The sequence below is a fragment of the Argiope bruennichi genome, chromosome 4, assembly GCF_947563725.1.
Source record: "Argiope bruennichi chromosome 4, qqArgBrue1.1, whole genome shotgun sequence".
NCBI classification, from domain to species: domain Eukaryota; kingdom Metazoa; phylum Arthropoda; class Arachnida; order Araneae; family Araneidae; genus Argiope; species Argiope bruennichi.
The window spans coordinates 62577857-62597042 of NC_079154.1; the positions used below are offsets into that span (position 1 = coordinate 62577857).

At 24.4% G+C, this 19186-nt stretch overlaps 1 protein-coding gene across 1 annotated transcript in view; it reads right to left on the reverse strand.

The window, feature by feature from the left end:
• Positions 1 to 79: 79 nt before the first annotated feature.
• Positions 80 to 19186, reverse strand: part of LOC129966886 (uncharacterized) — a 167249-nt gene continuing 148142 nt past the window's right edge. The window contains exons 5-11 of the mRNA XM_056081493.1: positions 13122 to 13358; positions 11074 to 11309; positions 8476 to 8823; positions 6933 to 7049; positions 5586 to 5687; positions 2728 to 3105; positions 80 to 1742 (exon numbers count right to left, since the gene is read on the reverse strand). Of these exons, the coding sequence (XP_055937468.1) occupies positions 2758 to 3105; positions 5586 to 5687; positions 6933 to 7049; positions 8476 to 8823; positions 11074 to 11309; positions 13122 to 13358 (1388 nt within the window). The 3' untranslated portion in view covers positions 80 to 1742; positions 2728 to 2757. The remainder of the gene's footprint in view (positions 1743 to 2727; positions 3106 to 5585; positions 5688 to 6932; positions 7050 to 8475; positions 8824 to 11073; positions 11310 to 13121; positions 13359 to 19186) is intronic.

Here is a 19186-nt window from a genome sequence, read left to right on the forward strand (position 1 = left end):
AAAATCAATACGTTTCTTTGCTGCTTTGAAAAATTTTGTTAATCTTCTCCCTCTATAATACAATATTAAAAGTCTACCCACGAATATAAATATTTTTTATTGATATTTAGATGCTGAACATAAAAACTTTTCATTTTGTTCAGACGTTTATAAATTTTTGGTTTCAAAATGCATTTATTTCATACAATAGCACAGAAGTAAATATTTACAATTCAATACATCTTTTTAAATCACAAGATATCAATGTGTGAAAAAAAATTTCTTAAAGGTAAGTGCAAGCTACAATTATAACACTACTTTGTGTTAAAAGAGTGATACAAAGCAAAACTTTTATTAGAATGACTCAACACTAGATTCACCACACTCAGTTGTTTAACTGCAAAATCACATGAATGCACTAAAGTACTTAATTAGAATAATTGACGCTATATTATAGTAACAACAAAAAATTTTACATAAGTTTTCTTCATTGTAATTTAAATAAAGTAATCAACCACTGCAGATTTCATTTTGTAGTTCAATGTAAAAGCATACTTCATATATCACATTTATTATAAATTCTGATAATGACTGAAAGATATAGTAGGTAGCAAGAATGTTATTTAATATTAAATAAAAGGTATGTGGACGAGCAATTTATGCCATATTATCAGTTTAAATTCTGTTGAAACAAAAGTTATTCAAAATGAATTCTATTCATGTCATGCTCAAATTATATTTGCAATATAATATCCTCAATTGACAAAAAATTATGTTAATAACACTTTATTAACCTAGTTCCTTTTCCATACTTAAGTTAAAGAAAGCAGAAAAGTATTTGAGACAATATTTGAAAATATGCAAAAAAAAGTAGATATTGCCATACATTTTTCCTGTTTAAAACTGAGAATCATCATTAAAATTTAATAGCTATTTCAATATGAAATTGTATTTAAATACTTACCATCAAATTAAAATGGCCAATAGAATTACCAAAATTAACGCAAATGGCTAGTTTCATTAAGAAACAAATATAATACAATTTTTTGTAAGTGAAATTAGTTTACCTGATAAAATACAGTTAGTGTAAATAATTGACATCATATTCTTTCCATGTATCAACAAAAGAAAAATGTCTTTTTTCCCCATTATATAAGATGGACCGAAAAAAAAGGATAGATTGTGTTGGATTAGTATGTTAAATGTAACATTTTATTTTGAATTTAATATGCGAGAAAGGATATATTTTCTAGTTAAGATTGTCTTCCATTTCCTGTTTACTAAATATTATTAGACTATCGATATCATCCCAGAATTAATTTTTAATAATTATTTATATCACTTTTTAGTTTGATTGATCAAAAATTTCTATTCCAATTATTATGCATAACAGTAACATAGAGTTACTACAAAAGCTAATTCCTTGTTTTACTTTTTTTTTATTACCTTATACACCTTTTGTAATAAGCAAATAGTGTTTCTAATAATAATGATAACAAAACTCTTCTTTATTGAAGATAAGAACAACAAATAAATATCTAAAATTGTATTTCAACTTGTATGGACTGCTAATGCATGAGGAAAAGCAATATTCTAAATAGAATTTTTTAAAAATGTATTTCAAACTGTATGACAAAAATGAGATAGATCATGAATATTTATACTTATCTCCTTTAAAATCAAAATGCCTCAATTTCTCTCCTGATATTTAATATCCAATCATCCGACAGCCCATCACGAAAAGTTTCATTCTTCATGGTTAACTGAAAAGTAATTGACATTTATTCATGTTTCCTTTAAAATTTCTATGGCAAGGGATTATTGCACTATTATTGATTTCTGACATGATTCTATCAAAGAGACTTCCTTTATATATAAGCTTGTTGTATATTAAATCTGTGATAGTATAAATACTTCATTTTTCCCTTTAAAAACAGCATAGTTGTTATGCCAGTAGAATACCTCCTTATGCTTGTGGATTCAAACAATTATAATTCTGCTAAATAAGTTAAGATTTCACACTTTTTAAAGAAGAATCAGGTTATTTGTACAGTCACTAAATAGATTATTTTATTCCCTTATTCTTTTCAATTGCCCCTATATGATAGTCATTTAATAGCTGATGAAGAAGAAGAATAGAAACTCCAATTACAGTTTAATGATACAGATCTTAAACATTTGAATAAAGCAGAAAAGAATTTTTCAGATTCTTCAACAAAATCTCTATTTTAAGAAGATGTTTGGAATTTCCATAGCCAGCCATATTTTCAGCCATAATGCTGGATTGGATAATAGTCATATCTATCCAATTTGGTAGATCACTCCTCAAAGTGTGGAGGATTAAACATATTAATATATCTCTTCCTTGAAATTGAAAATTGTTCAGGATAAGAATTTAATAAAAAGTATGCTTAATTGTTTAAAAATCATTTTTGAAACTTCAAAAATGAAAGTAGTTAAACTTAAGCAGTCTGATAAATAACGAACATGGATGTCATTTCTTAAAATGGGAATGGGGGAATAATGATGAGTAAAGTTTAAAAATTCAATCATATTTTCCACATTAAAACAAACAAATCTCACTATAACTAATGACTAGAATAATGGGTATTTATATTCTTAATTAAAGTAAAAAATTTCAATAAAAATTGGCCAAATTCATCAATAGCTTTGTATTTAACACAATATAATCAGTAATATATTAAAAATTCAAATAAATAAAAACTTAACAAAAAAAATATTATTTACAAAGTATTCATTTGACTAAGAAAATTCTTTTTAATCATCTTCCTCTTCTTCTTCATAACCTAATGACAGATTTAATATCTTTCTGAATGCATTACATCTATTGCTCTTTGGGCCATCATAAGATTCACCCACAACATAAGTCTGGAGCAAGCCAAGGATTTGGGAGAATGTTTTTGGATATTCAATGGAAAAAGTATAATATGTAGCAATAAGAATGATGAGAGCTTCATTCAAGTCTGTGGTATTAGTGTGAATAACTGTTTTATCCCCTGCAACCAAAGCTTTCTGCAGTTGTACTCCATCACTAAATATATACAACAATGGAGATGAGTTTTCAATACTCTGAACTTGCTGCAGCATCTCGTGCTCAGGTATGTTCTAAAAAATAAAGAAATAAAATCATAGCTAAAAATTTATAATGAAGTTCTCAATTTTTTTTTTTACATAATACAATTTTTTTTTAAATTAAATTATTATTAAATAGTAATGTTTAGTCTTCATGATAGTTTCTTTTAGATGTATGGTGAAAAGACACCAATCTCAACTAAATTACTTATAACCTTTACTAAGTCTCAAACATATCATGCATTAAAAATCAAGAATGTTATAAAGATAATAAAAGGTTTCAATTTTTACAGGAAATAATCCTTAAAAAGTGAAGAAAGTTAACTTTTCTTAAAATGTTAAAACTTCTGTTAGATAATGTTACTTGTTGAAAGTATTTTCTAATTACACAAATGCCTGATAGCATTTTTTACAGTTAATTACCAGTTCTTCTGTACCTGGTGTTTTAATAGCACTTTTTTCAAACATTTCTTGAGGAAAATAACTTCTTGTAACTTTAATAATATACTCACATTTAATATATATTAATAAAAATGTATTAAATAACTTTTAAAGTTCCGTGTACTTCCTAAGCTACCATCTGGAATATCCAGCAAAATATGTGTAAAATAGGATATTTTTTTTTGTTAAAGTATGAAAAAAAGGATATTATTTAAACAATGCTTTTGAAAATGTGATAAATACAAAATTAATTATATACACTTTTTCTATAAAGGAGGGGGGATTTTTTTTTTTTTTTTAACTGTTTATTGGTGAAAAATATATATAAATAAAACTGTGTTTCTTTCAAAATACATATTATAGTTATATATTTCAAAGTGTTATAATTTGCAATATTTTAAGATTTATAGATTGCAAATGATTAATAGTAAAGTGTCTTTTTTGCAAGATAAGCGTATATAACCAATCCCTATAATTCCAAAAATTCTTGGCTTAACCACTTTAAAGGGCCATTTTTTTCTAGTCATTTTATATTAAAACATTTTTAGGATAGAAAGTGATTCATTAAGTGAAAGTGATTCATTTAACTTATTAGATAAATTTAATTTGGTTAATTAATAATTAACAAATAAAAACTCGGCATTTTGTGTGAGATAAGAAAATGAAGCATCTAAATTTGTCTTACTGAAAAATGTGTTGGAACTTATCCCAATCTATATAACTTCATTCGAAGATTGATAAATTTGGTGGGAAATATACTTCCCATGGCCCTTGAAATGGTTAAACGGAAATATTGAATTGACATATCTAGATTAAGACTTGCTTTAATAACAACACACACAGAAAAAAGCCTCGCCAATTTCAAGACTGTGTGAAAATATTAAAACGTAAATTTAGTCTTCATTCAAATGTTTCAATTTTACATAATGCCAATAGAAATATAATCTATTGTAGTTTCAAGTAAAACTTAAACAAGTTTTAAAGAGATTAATATGATTACTAAAGCAATACATATTTTTGTATCAAAGATTTTATAAATATTTCATGAGTTGAAAAGAATATTTTTTAAATAAAATATTATATTTAAAAACATTAAGGATATATATTAAAGAAAATATTTTCTTTAAATAAACTTCATAAAAAAACGGTTACATTCCAATAAATCTATAACAACTTAATAAAAGTGAAAATGATCAAACCAAAAATAAAATTTTGTTCCACTTTGATAGTTTATGATTGACATTTTTAAATGGATTTTTATTCACACAGTCTCTTTGCAGATATAATATTATATCTGCAATCATATGAATATTTCTTCTATATTTGTACAATTGTTTTTGTTTCCAGATGAAAAACATAAGATCTTATTCTTCACTAATATTGACAAGATCTGTGACAGAAATGAAAGCTTATGCTTACATTACAACCAAGGTCTTTGGATTTATCAAACATACTGTTAAATAGTTCAACATGATTTTCCACTTTAAGGTGAAACAGACTTCCTCTGAATAGATTTTACTTAGATCTTTCATAGAAATCTGCAAATTTTAGTGTTAAGATCATATACCAAATATCAGATCATTTTGGAGTTATCTTTGTCCAGACAGGCATTTTCCAAAAATATGTTTTTTGAACATGGGAAAGTCTAAAACTTGGAGATTCATCAAAATCTCTGATTGTTGATTACTATATTTTCTGTATATTACGTATACAAGAAAGTAAAAATGGCCAGTGTCGTATTTATACACTAAATATATGATGTCTCTGCATCCACTGGATTTTTCAGCTGATTATGAGACTAAGTTATATCAAAATGTAGTATCATGCAATTAGTTGCTAACAGTAGAGAGACACAGAAAAAAAATAATCAATTTAACATTTTTTAAAAATTGATCACTGTGCTAGGGTTGCATAGTAAAATATATAACTGTTGAATCACTAAAAGTAGAACTAATGGGGGGGGGGGAGAGAAAAGAGAACTGCTTGCATACATGAGACCAGCACATCAAATACATTCAAAATCAGTTATATAGTTGTCCTAAAACAGAAATACACTAATGAAAATAACTTACAATTTTGTGAACTATAATACTTCTGGAAAAACTGCTTTTCCCTCTGCTGAAAGATATCTGGTCTTCCATGAACCTTAAAATTTGAACTTTCTGCAGAAAACTCTGGAAGAAAAATTATGATAATAATATGACATTGTAAATTCATTTAACTAGATGTTATGTTAGATTCCTAATATTTCAAGCAAAACTAATGTAATTATATACGCAATAATAGAAAAAAAATTACTTTTCAATTTACACTTTTGCAACATTAAAGATCTCTCAGACACTTATATAACAAACTGTTATTCTATATTAAAATTTCTAAAATTAGAAGATGAATCATTGATTTGAATGTATCTTTAAATAGTCAAAGAGTTCTTAAATGTATCAAAATAATTTAAACTTGGTTAAAAAAGAAAAATGATTTGTGTTATAATTTCTCTATTTTTAATTGAATTGAAAACCTGATTTTTTTTTTATGAAACTTAGTTCTATAATTTAAAATTGTATTTTGTTTTGAATTTTCAAATGTTAAACAAGTATTTGAAGTGGATAAACTGTCTTTTTGACAATGTAGTTGAATCTTAAATCTCCACAAGTGAAGATATCTTCAGAAATTTCACATATAAGCAAACATTATCTACATAATTATTATTAGGAAAATGAAAACTAAAATAAGAAAAGGCCAGTCCAACAGATTTTAAAAAGCAACTTCCCCCTACCAAATAGCCTGCAAGTATAAATGCAGCACTAGCAACTCATTAAAATTTTTAGCCCTTGCAGACTAAATTGTTAGATTTTTAATCAAACTATTTGAATTAGCACATAATAGACAAAGAAAAGTAAAACACAGGTAATCTAAATTGACTATAGATATAGACAACAACAAAAAAAATAGGAATACATATTTCAGATACTCCACTAAAATATCTGTCTGAAGAAGTAGTTTTAGTGGTTAGTAAGGTTCAAATATAAAACAAATTAAAACCTTTTATTTACTAACAGGACATTTACATTCTGCTAACTTTTTAAAATTGCTTTAAGTACTACTTAGTGAAAGTGGGGGTGGGGGGGTATTTGATCATCATGTTTTAGCCTCTAGCTTAAAAATCATTTGAGAAAAAAATTACAAACAAATTGATCTTATTCAGAATCTATTCTCTTTTTATATGTATAAATTAAAGAGAAAAAGATTTTTTTTTAAATTCATAGACAAAGATTTAAATATGATATTGTTAGTTTAGAAGTTTAAAGAACCTCCAATTGACAAGCATACATAATATATATATATAATACCCATACCTTAAATTTATATAAATGCATTTCTAAAATTTTTATAATATGCATAGACAGAAATAAACTTACAGTATTTTCCACTGATGGCTCCATCATAGAACCTACAGTTGTAAATAATGACTCAAGTCTTTGATTCATTTCTGCGGTACTCTCAATATTCATTAAGTAAAGGAAATCATTCATAACCTAAAGAAATTTATCAAATGACATGTCATACAAGGCATATATAATAATTCATAAATTACCTTTTGCTATTTTTTTATCCTATTATTTCAAATCAGGTAGAAATTTGAATAATTCCGAATCAATATAAAGCCAATGTAGAAATTACAAATTTGAATTAGATGCAAGTATACATTTAGGACATGGGCTTATAAAAGGCTAAAAGTATCAGTAATCTACAGAAAAATTTCATTTTTAAAGAAATACATATTAAAAAGTTTAAAAAAGAACTAATTCTAAGATTTACTTAACTTACTGAAGAGCTATATAAATAAAGCAATATTATAAGAATTTAAACTAAGTTGAAATATCAGAAGCTAATGATATTAATTTAAGAATAAAATTGTGCTTTTCAAAGAAATTTAATACATTTTGCAACACTGTAAAAACTTTGAGTATTTTTTTAAAGCTCAGCAATAAATAAATAAGCTTAACAGAAATTGCAAAATGCCATTTTGCTTGTAGTACAATAGTAAAACCAACTGTAAAAATATCCACAAACTTGCCAAATATGGAAACTTTTCACCAGAACCATATATTTTAAGAAGGAATATTTTTATAGTTATTACCTTGCATGCATTTGGGTAACTAAAGCTAAAAAGAAAAGCAGGGCAATTTTTCTATATTTTGATAGCTGTTAAACAAACAATAAATAATCTAATCTGATGCAGAAGAGATGTAATATAAAAACTCCTCTTCACATAAAAATTTCTATGAATCATAAAGAAAATACAAGAATTCATAATTTTGGTACATATGAATTGTTTGCAAGCTGAAAATTTAATTTCTATTGAAGCAATGTTGATAAATTTCAAATAATACTAATGAAAATAAAAAGCAAAACCTCAACATGATTTGACATGTGCTAGAGTTATTTATCTTAAGTAGCTGTGGTTAAATATCAATATAATAATTAACAAGGAAAGATGAAAAGTCCAACTCTGAAGAGTATAAATGCATTTTATTTAAAAGCAAAGTTAATTTAATAAAATATATAAATATCAAAAGAAAAAATTCAAACCTTAATTATATATATATTTAATTTTTTAGAAAACACTTCCACATATGATGCATTTAAATATATAAACTTTAAAAATGTTAAAATTGTATTTTTTATATTTTATTATTAAAGTAATACAATATAAAACAAATAAATCATGTAGAATAATAAGTAATACAAAATAAATTAAATTTCAATATTTACTGAGAAACATTAAACTTTTATTACAATTCTAAATTACAATATTTTTTTAACTGTAAATAAAACTGATAACTGTTTTAACTAAAACTGATTCTACTGTGACTGTATAGCTAACAGAAGCAATTTACATTTCATGAGAATAAAGTCAATGCAAATAATTAAAAGATAAATGAAATTTAAGCAACTTACATATTTTCCATCAGCAAAGCAAGGATATTCCTCAATCAGAGAGAACAGTCTACGATGTGCATGTGAATCCAACCAGGTTCGCCGACCTTTGCAAGTTTGATGTAAAATGTCATTTATTCTACCTTCTGAAATGGTTTTGTTTGTCCATCCATCAGAAAGTTCTCTGAGCAAAGCTTTGTATTGTTTGCTAGGTGTGTATCGTCTATCTACTTTCCTTTTAATATTGCTTACTATATTTCGGCCATCTTTTGTCTTGCGAGCTTTTCTAGGAGTGAGACCAAGGCGTTTGCGTTTGAGTTTCCACTTCATGTGTCGGATTTTCTGGCTCAGAGATTTGCAGAAGAAAGACTGTAAAACAAAATTTTTTAAAATATAGGAACATATATGCAGCAAACAAGTCAGTCATAATTTTTTTGCTTATAATTAAATACGATAATTTTATATCAAACTGATTCTACTAAGAAATTTCGTCAGCTAATTTCCATTCATGAAGAAAATATGCATATATATATATATATGCAGAGCAATAATATTTTAATATGATATTAAAAAGAATTAGCCATCAAAATTACAAGACAGAATTATCTTTTAAAACAAGTATGATCAAATATGAAAATAAATCAACTCATGCAACTCAACTGGAAAACAGGCAAACATATAAAAATTACAATCATAAATAACCAGGAATTAATTTTTATTGAATCATACCTTAGTACTTTAATAAAAAAAATTTTAAAATATATATATATATATATATATATATATATATATATATATATATATGTGTGTGTGTGATTTTAAAATATATCTTTCACCCTTATATCTTGACAAAAAACCCTTCTGTTACATGAAATGAAATTTAATCCTTTCACATAAATTTGCAAATACATACTAAACTTTTGCAATATAAAAAATATTGAGAAATGCATAAAGTAAAATTTTAATAAAATTACTATTTTATAAAATAATTTACTCCACACTTACTTGTATATTATAAATTATTTGTCAAAAACATAAATAAAAATGCTTATTTTTAAAAATACAATATCTGTCTACAATTACTATCTGACATATCTAGTCATTCCACCTTATACAAATGATGCATTAGCCTGTGAGATATATTTGGAAAAAAAGTGAACCCTTAGCATTATGACAACCAAATGGTTAAAAATACATTTTATTTTTAAAAAATGAAATGAAATAACTACCAGATTTAATAACTAACTAACAGAATTTTCTTTGTGCATATGTAATAATTCTTTTTAATGCAATTTAATTTTTGAAAATAAATACATTTATATTTTGAATGTAAAGCTACTTCTGCTTTAATTTATCATTAGCACAAGCCTTTAGTTTTCAACATGCTTCTTTAAATCATATTTATTGTAACATTTTAACGCCTGGAATAAAACTTTTATATTCAATAATATTGAGATCATTTAAAAAAATTACTAAATTAGCAAAAAAAAAAAAAAAATCTAGGATTTTCTTATTTGGGAGCATTTCTCTATTCATAAAAGCTATGACAAGTTCCAAATTCTTTTGCTGATTTGTATACTTCTCTATGCTCTGTCCCTTAGAATGAAAAAACCCAATACCTATGTTTTTTACTTATCTAAAATGCATTTAGAAGAATTTTTAAGATAAAAAAAATAAAGGAAGTCTTCAAATGAAAGAATACAGTATTTAAATTAATATAGCTTCATTAGCAGATCTCTATACCTCCAATCAAGTCACTTATGCATATAAAAGGAATAATTTCAATTTATTATAGTTATTTTTATTAAAAAATAACTATTTTCTAATCACTCAAAGCTAGGCTTCATTGCTAAGTTGCACAGGCTTTTATTTTGCCACTGCACTTCAAACATGTGCTGACCTCATATTCTGCTTCAGAAAAATTCCCCTTTTAAAACTAAAGAAGTTCAACACTTTTTTAAATGCTCTCCTTTCACCACGTTTTGCCTTCTTCTTTATGCATCTTCTACTGGTCATGGCTCTTTTCAAAAATTTAGCTATGGATAAAAATTGAACTCTTTCTGAAGCATCATGAAGAATATATAATGAAGAAGGAGTTGTTGAAAGTCTAAGTCACTGCAAAATCAATGGCAGTCAAAACAAATTAAAACTCTTTTTTCTTTTTTCAGCAGCATAAGACAGTATTTCAATATTTTAAAATGAATTTTTAGAAGTTTCCCTATTCAAGCACCAAATCTGATACAAGAAAAGGTGATATATTCATGAATGAATGGAGAATTTTAAAAAGAATAAATTGGAACTATAATAACAAGTTTTATATATTGAAATGGGAGAATCCTAAATTTTTATAAGCATCTGTTGCAGGTTTTTGAAAGTGAAGATAAATGTGATTTCTTAAGATAAAGTGGAAGTGGCTTTATCTATGAATTAAAGCAGAAGTATATTTATTTTTAAAATATCAGCAGCATTGAAATAATCAGTTTTAAAGGCACAGATGAACCAGATTTATTACAGGCGAATATATGTATGTGTGTAAGTGCTTCATATTTTCTAGAAATATATCAATTTTGCTTTACTATAACAATATTTTAACAAAATTATACAGAAAACAAAACTTACCCATGGTTCTTTTCCTTCATATTCAATAGCTGGATAATGTTTAAACATCTTTCTTCCAATAGCTTGATACTCACTGCTATTTTGTATGTTTGGGTATCTTTCATAATAGTATTTTGCACACTCATCCACAAATATTCCCCAAACAGCACTCAAATTATTTTCTTCCAAGTGGTTCTTGATTAATTGACTGAATTCTGGTAAAGGAGTATCTGAATCTATCATTTGGAACTTGTTGACTAAAAAAAATTAATGAAAATTCATCTTTAAATGCTATGAAAACATTTGAATCACATTTATATATAAAATGTATTGACAATGAGAAAAAAAAATGGCTATCAAATATTGATTGAAAAGGAATTAAAAGCAAAATAATGATTAAAGATTTATAAGAGTTTTATAGCAAGACATATATAGTAAAGAAATTTTTTTTTAAAGTAAATAACAGAATTTCTAAAAATAAAGCATCTTATGTCCTGAAATATTGACTTGAGGAATAATGCATGAGTTTTTTTTTTTTAATGTTATAAAGATTAAGGAAATAAAATCTATCAGCACAGGGATTTTACATTATTTGATACAAGACTGACAGTTTTCTTTCTTTCTTTTTTTTCTTCTTGTAAATATTATTGATGTACATTTTCAGATCATTAAAATGGAATGTAAAGTAGGCAAAACTTAACATTTTTTCTTGATTTGTTTTTTCTATTGTATTGAGATGTTATAGGTACTTGTGAGAAGGAAAAGGAGCAATATCTGAAAGTATCACTTGTTATTGGCTTTTGGGCAACAATAATGGGAATGTTGACTTCAAGAATAGATCTCATATTGATCAAATAGCTACACTTGGTAAAGAATAAACGAGCCAACTTTACAAAAATCTTTATGAAATAACTGCAGAAACATTTAAAAAAAATTAATTAGATAAAAAAATAAATTTTTAACCTGCTATTGCAAATTTCAATTTATTAAATAAGAACAATTTTTTTAATTTTGGGGCATAATATTTAAATGCCTAGAGCTGAATTTTTAAACTACAGCTGGTCACATGAAATACATTTACAAATCAGATCATCCAAAATATTTTGAAAAAAAAATGATTTTCATACCAGATTCTTTCTGTAGAGGTATCTTCAAAAATATAATTACAGCTAAAAATAGATGGTTGTAATTCAGAATTCAAACACTTCAAATTTCGATTTTTTTTTTATTATAATTAATTATTTAGCAATTTTTTTTATAATTCCAATTCTTATAGTCAAAATCGCCTATGGCAAATGGTCTTAACATTTATATCTGGCCACTTTTTTTGACATCATAATCTTCATCCCAAAATAATATCATGCCCTCACATAATAAAAATATTTATCAGAAATTATTCAAATTTTAATTGTTTAAAATCTTAAATAAGGAAAAAATTATCAAGAATTTATTCATTCTGTTTCCTGATCTATGTGATAGGCTTACTACTCACAAATTTTCTATTAGAAATTTTGCTTCATTCTGACTGCGAAAAATAATAATTTTAATTATAACAATTTTAGGCAAACATGAAATAAAAATTACAATTTAAATAATGCTCCAAGTTAAACAAATCAATAATAAGAAACCTGTTATTATAATTTTCAGCTGATGAAATCTTTATTTTTGGCTCCTATTTTCATGCTTTAAAGCTTTATGGTTTTTATCATTGATTATTTGCTTCCTTTGTTTGCTAATTTAAAAAATTACCTAAGTTAAAGATGAAAATTGAAATGAAGTGCTTTAAAAGAAGTCATTTTTTTTTCATGTAATAGTATTTACAGGAACAAATTTACATTTCTAACCTTTAAATATGGGAAAATAAGTTCTACCTCATGGATAGAATAATTCTTCCATATTCTACTTTAATGTTTCATAAATTACTAGAAATTTAACATTCAATAAAATTCAATGCTTCTATAGAATTGATGTACTGTTTATATCAAATAGACAGTGTTTGTATCAAATGGATTTCCATTTATTTATTTATTTATATTTCATTTTGCAAATAACAAAATAAGAATATTTACTTCGTGGCACAGGTGTATCAGAATCAGGTTCTTCCTCTTTAATATGTGGAATTATTGCATTATTTAATGTACGGCTATCCACAATTTCAATTTCCTTTTGTGTTTGTGGCTGCTGCCAGACACCACTGTTAATTAAAAACAGCTGGGGTACAGTTGAAAGAGTCATTGGCAAAAGAATTTTTTTAGCGGATTTTATTTGTTTCCCATTTTGCAAAGTTTCTGTTAGTATATTTATACCTATAAAAATGGAGAAAGATAATTGAAAAAAGCAAAATAAAATATATTTTCCAGTAAATTTCACTTTTAAAAATTTTTCTTTGATGAAAATTTAATAAAATAATATTAATGAAAAATCATATGATTTATATGTAATGTAAAAGTAAAAAAAAATTAAACACTAAGATACAACAATCACTTTTTTAAATGAGAGATACAATGCATAACTTAAGCACAGAAGTTTAAGTGTCAAGCATAATTATTAAGATTATTAAAGAAATCACACAGAAATAAAATCTTTCAAAAGAAGTTACAACACAAAACTTAATTAAAATACTAAGCTCAAGAATTAAGTTTATTGCAATTAGCTTAAAACAATCAAAATAAAATTTAAATATTATTATAATTTAAATTCTAAACTTGTTCATAAATTTAAGTATTAATATATAATACTCATCGTATAATATTTTAAAAGAAACAGAATTTAATCTTCAAAGTAACTATTTTATAAAATCTATTCTAAAAGAGATACAGTAAAGAAATAATCATAAGCTACAGGTTTAATATAGCATTGTAAATAATAAAGTCTATGGTACTAAAATATAATTAATTAGATTTAAAACTCAGAAAAATTTCATCTAAATTATGCTATGAAGTCTGAATTGTAATAGAATGAATAAAATATGATCCTAAGATATTTTTTCTGCAATTAATAAAAATTAAAAGTAAAGTATGAGTAAAAGTTAATGAGTAAAAGGTTTCAAAATTCTTTTCAGCTGTTCAATCAACCAAAATATGGAAGAAAACCCTGCAATAAAAATAACTATATTAATATACAAAATAATCATTATGAATTATATAGACATGTAGAAATAGAAATGATTATCAATTGAAATAAAATAAAAATAACAACACTAACTAAGAACAGAGAGAAAAATAGAAGTGAATGAATATGCATACAAAAAAAATGTATAATCAAGTAAACAAATTTTTATCACAAATCTTTAAATACAAGCTAACAACTTTACACAGATCACACTTCAAATGTACAAAATATATTTATATAATAGAGAATATAAACAATTAACAATGCAATTTGATAAATAAATTCTTTATGCAATGCAATTTCAAATTATAAAAGTATTTATACACAAATCTAAACCTGCATTACAGCAAAATTAAATACAATAGAAATTACTTTAAAAATAAAGAAAAAAATCAAGGAATACATAATATTGTATATAATATATCCATAAAATATTTACAACAGTACTCATCTAGAAAAAGAGAAATTGGAAATTTTTAATACAAAGATAATCTGTTTCAAAGTATCATGGGATTTTTCATTCAACAGTAATGAGCTTAATTCAAAATACAGCTTTTTAATTGTTAAGCTTAGATTTTTACTTGTCCTTAATTATAATTCTTAATGCAGAAATAAGCAAAACAAGATCAGAATCACTATAAAAAAAGCTTAATTTCCAAATAATTGCTGAATTTATCCTAAAGAAAAGCATAATAATACTGGGTCATTTCAACATTTTGAATTAGTTTCATTTATTTTCAATTAAATTTTATCATAAGTCATAATCTTGCTTTGCATACAAAATGTGATATCTTGTTAAATTATTTTTAACTAAACAATTTAATATCGCTTTAGTGATCTTAACGTCAATTTTTTTACAATTCTGGCTGGAAAAAATTCATGTTATATTTCACCTAATCATTTCTGACATAAGTTATAGCTTTTAGAGTATATAATGGAAACAGAATATATCTAAGAGCCTATCTTAGTAACATTTCTATTACAATGTTTGAAAATATAGAGATATGGTTATTATAATTTAGAAAATATATGCATAATTTTTTAAAACTTGAATGATGTGTAAAAAGTTAAATATTTATATATAAGAATGCTTGAATAAAAGTTATATTTGAAAATTTTCAATCAGATTTTCCTTTCATATTTTATACAATGCAAACATACATAAATGAAAACTGAGGAAATATATACTCATTATAAAAGCAAATCAAGCATAAACATAGTGAAGGCAATAAATACAAATCAGCAAAAATTTAACTCTATTGATTACTTTTTTTTTTCAATTTATCTTCCAATTTACCTATTAATTTCATACACATACAAGATTAATGTTTTTTTGTAAATGTGAAACAACCTCATTAATTATAATTTCTATAATTATTTTAAATTTCTGTTTTCATTGACACACACAGAAAACTTGAAGATGTGTCTGAAATTATACTCTTATTATCTGCTGATACTAATGTTTAATGAGTTAAATATTTCTACTAAGATACATTAAAATAATAATAATAATAATTAAATTCAAAATTTAGAGCTTTCTTTTTATTTAATTTTTAAGAAATCAAAATAAAATTAATGAAACAGGAGCTTGAGAGAACTATGCAAGAAAATAAGTAATAAAAATATCAATATTGACTCTTTTTAATTTAAAAGTATGGAATTATTGGTTATTATTTTAAAAACTATTTGTTCCATGATTATTTCAAATTTAACTTCAGGTATATCATAAGAAAATACAGAAATGACAAAAGAATTTTAAAAGATTAGGTCTCCCTTTAATCATTTAACTAAGCATGCTAAGAAAATGTCAAATATTATATTCATGTATACAAACATTAGAACAGTTATTTCATTACATAATTAATTCCTTTATCCTCAAAAATAGCATATTAACAAGCACCTAAGCTAGAAACATCCAAGCACAGCAATAATTATAATAAACAGAGCAGAAATAGCAGCATCAATTTTAATTAAAATGTCTTGGAATTAGCTTACCTACAAAAACTAATCTAATTCACACTTATCTAATTAAAAAAAATCAGAAAAATGCATAAAATTTAAAGTTTATAGACAAAATATCATATGTCAACTAACCTTTTTTTGAAATAAATAAATTAAACAATAGGTGAAACAACAAAGTTCCATTTTGTTGTTCTGAAATTGAATGCAAATGAAATAATTCTAAATAACTCACAGATCAATATGATTAAGCATATAGAACAAACAACTTTCTAAACATTTCTCAGAATTACATTAAAAATATTATCAACTGTCAGTAAATGAATATCTTCAACAGATATTAACTAATATATCTATACAAATGAAAAATACCGAGAGTGAAATTATAATTCATATTTAAAAATATAAAATGTATACATCATTCATATGAGTATTCACATAAAGCTCCATATATACATTGAAAATGTGGTTTATCACCAGCAACACAAATGATACTAAATCTTTTACTAAATCATATCAAATAAAGAATCGTTTAGTTATCAAGATTCAATATCATTGAAATGCTTAAACAAAACAAAAACTTAAGGGAATAAAATTGTGTCAAATTATCACCCACCCCACAAAGATTGGAATATATAAACAAAGGCCTTTCCTCATTACTGAAGAAAAGCTTCAAATATTTTAATTTTTTTAAAGAAAAATTGCAAAATAGAACAACCAAATATTTTGAGTTTTAAGAAATTTTTTCCAAATACAGCCTCTTTTCTTAATGACACTGCAAAGTAAATTCTCGGTATAAAATTCCTTTTAATAATGCAAATTGCGATTATGAAAGTGTTGTTCATTCAGTGATATTCTTTCTTTGAAATCATTTTTACCTTTTTTAATCAAATTTAAAAGAAAAAATTACAAGATGAATAAATGCATGAAGTAAAACAAAAAAAATCGTTCCTCTGAACAAAAAAGCGGATTTTATTAAGGAAAAATATGAAATTTTAAAATCTAAATTAAAAAATATTATATGTATTTTTTTTTTTTCAAAAAAATATTATCAACAAAAAATCGATCAAATAATTAATGTATTTTCTTTTCACAGTGCATACATTTAAGAAATATAAGCATTTTATTTCATTTTTTGTTCAAGAAATTTATTTTTATAAGAGAAATATTTTTCTTCAATAATGAAAGAGATTTCTAGTTTTGTCAAGCTATCTATCAAAAGATAAAATTAGGGTTAAGGCAATCATTTGCTACCATTTTGACAAAGAACAATATTGTGCATTAAAAACTTTAATAAATTGTTGATTTTACAGCTTCTTGGCCGAATAAATTCCTTTTTTAATGACTTTTCATTACTAAATCAAACACTATTGATCACAACATAACGCGCAGTAGAGAAATCAAAACTAATACCGGACGTTTAGTCGGTTCCGGATAAAGTCATTCATAACTATTCTAAAGTTACACAAAAAAAAAAAATTTAATCTACTGATTTTTTTTTTTGCCTTTTTAATAAATAAAAACATATCTCTGAATCAAAAAAAAATTCTTGGTGTTTCTTGCTGATTTTTCGAATTTTTTTTTTTTTTTAATATTTTGAATTTTGAGTTTTTTTTGCATCGTTCTTTAGCGAAAGTGAATTGGCAGTGATATATCAGAAACTGTTTACTATGAACACCGAAAAAAAATTAATGATAAAAAATATATGAATTAAAATTTAATCGTTTATGTATTTCTTTTGACGATATTTGGAATTGATATTTTTCTTAATTTTTAGCACCTTTTGTTATGGGAACTCGTTTTCAGAACACCATTTTAAAATCTTAAAATTTAATAGTTGTGTTTTCTTGTGAATAAATGTGGAAATTTTAAGATATTAAGATTTATTCTTATAATTTGGCGACGCATCCCGGTCTTGAATTCTTGGAAGTTTTTTTAACTTATTTTAAGATTCGCAGGTGTTTAAACTTTTTAAAAAAATTTCGAAAAGTGTTTTTAAAATAATACGTTAAATCTTTTTGTTAGTTCATTTCGGATAGTAGAAATAAAATTCATTTAATTTTGTCAATATCTGAAACAGATTCGAAGCGCAGAATTTCTGAGCATATTATGTAAATGTCTATGATAGCAATAATTCTTATTTGATACATATGTTGATATTTGTTTTTGAGTGTATATTCTTGAATTTCATTTCTTAATTGTTAATTAAATTTTTATTTTTATTCGATATTTGTTTTGTATGTGCAAATTTTACTTTTATTAGAAAATTGCTTATTGTCATAATTTTAAGGGTTAATTTATTCAGAAATATAAAAGTATAATGGTAGATATAGTATGCAGTTTTTAATACTTTTCATATATTTAAGTTCATTGGTATCCAAAATATTGGTTCTCTAAAAAATAATGTTTTTTTATTATTGTTTTTAAATTGTTATTTTAACAGCAGAATGCATTGTTCAATATTATTTGATAAAGTACCTTGTTACGTCAGCATACATAAGTAATTTTTTTAGAGTAGTTTTTAAAATCTAAAAAAGTGCATTTTATGATTTGATAATAAAAATGAAACGCTAATAATTTATAGTTCAGGATTATTAATGGACACAAACATACATAATAAAAAAATAAATCTAGTATTTATTTAAAAATTGACAAATTGTAATTGTATGTTCATTTCATAATTATTGTTTTCATAATTCATTTGGTTTATTCTTTTTAGTTATTAAGTAGTGTTTATTTTATATATCTATTTATATTTTGTACAGTTATGTTTTGATATGTATGTTAAGTAGATTGGCACATGCATTCAAAGGATGGTGGAAAATCATAATTTTAAAGTATTTATATTTTATAAGTTTTTGTTCATTTTGTAAATAATTTGTTATTTCATTTAGTTTCTATTATTAATTATACAAAATTAATTAGAGATAATTATATACTATGATTATAAAATAAATATCTTTATATATCTTATTGTTTGACTGATATACATTAAGTTCACTTTGTATGCAATTTTTTTTTTTAAACTTGTTATTGATTTAATGTTTTTTTAATGATTTGTATG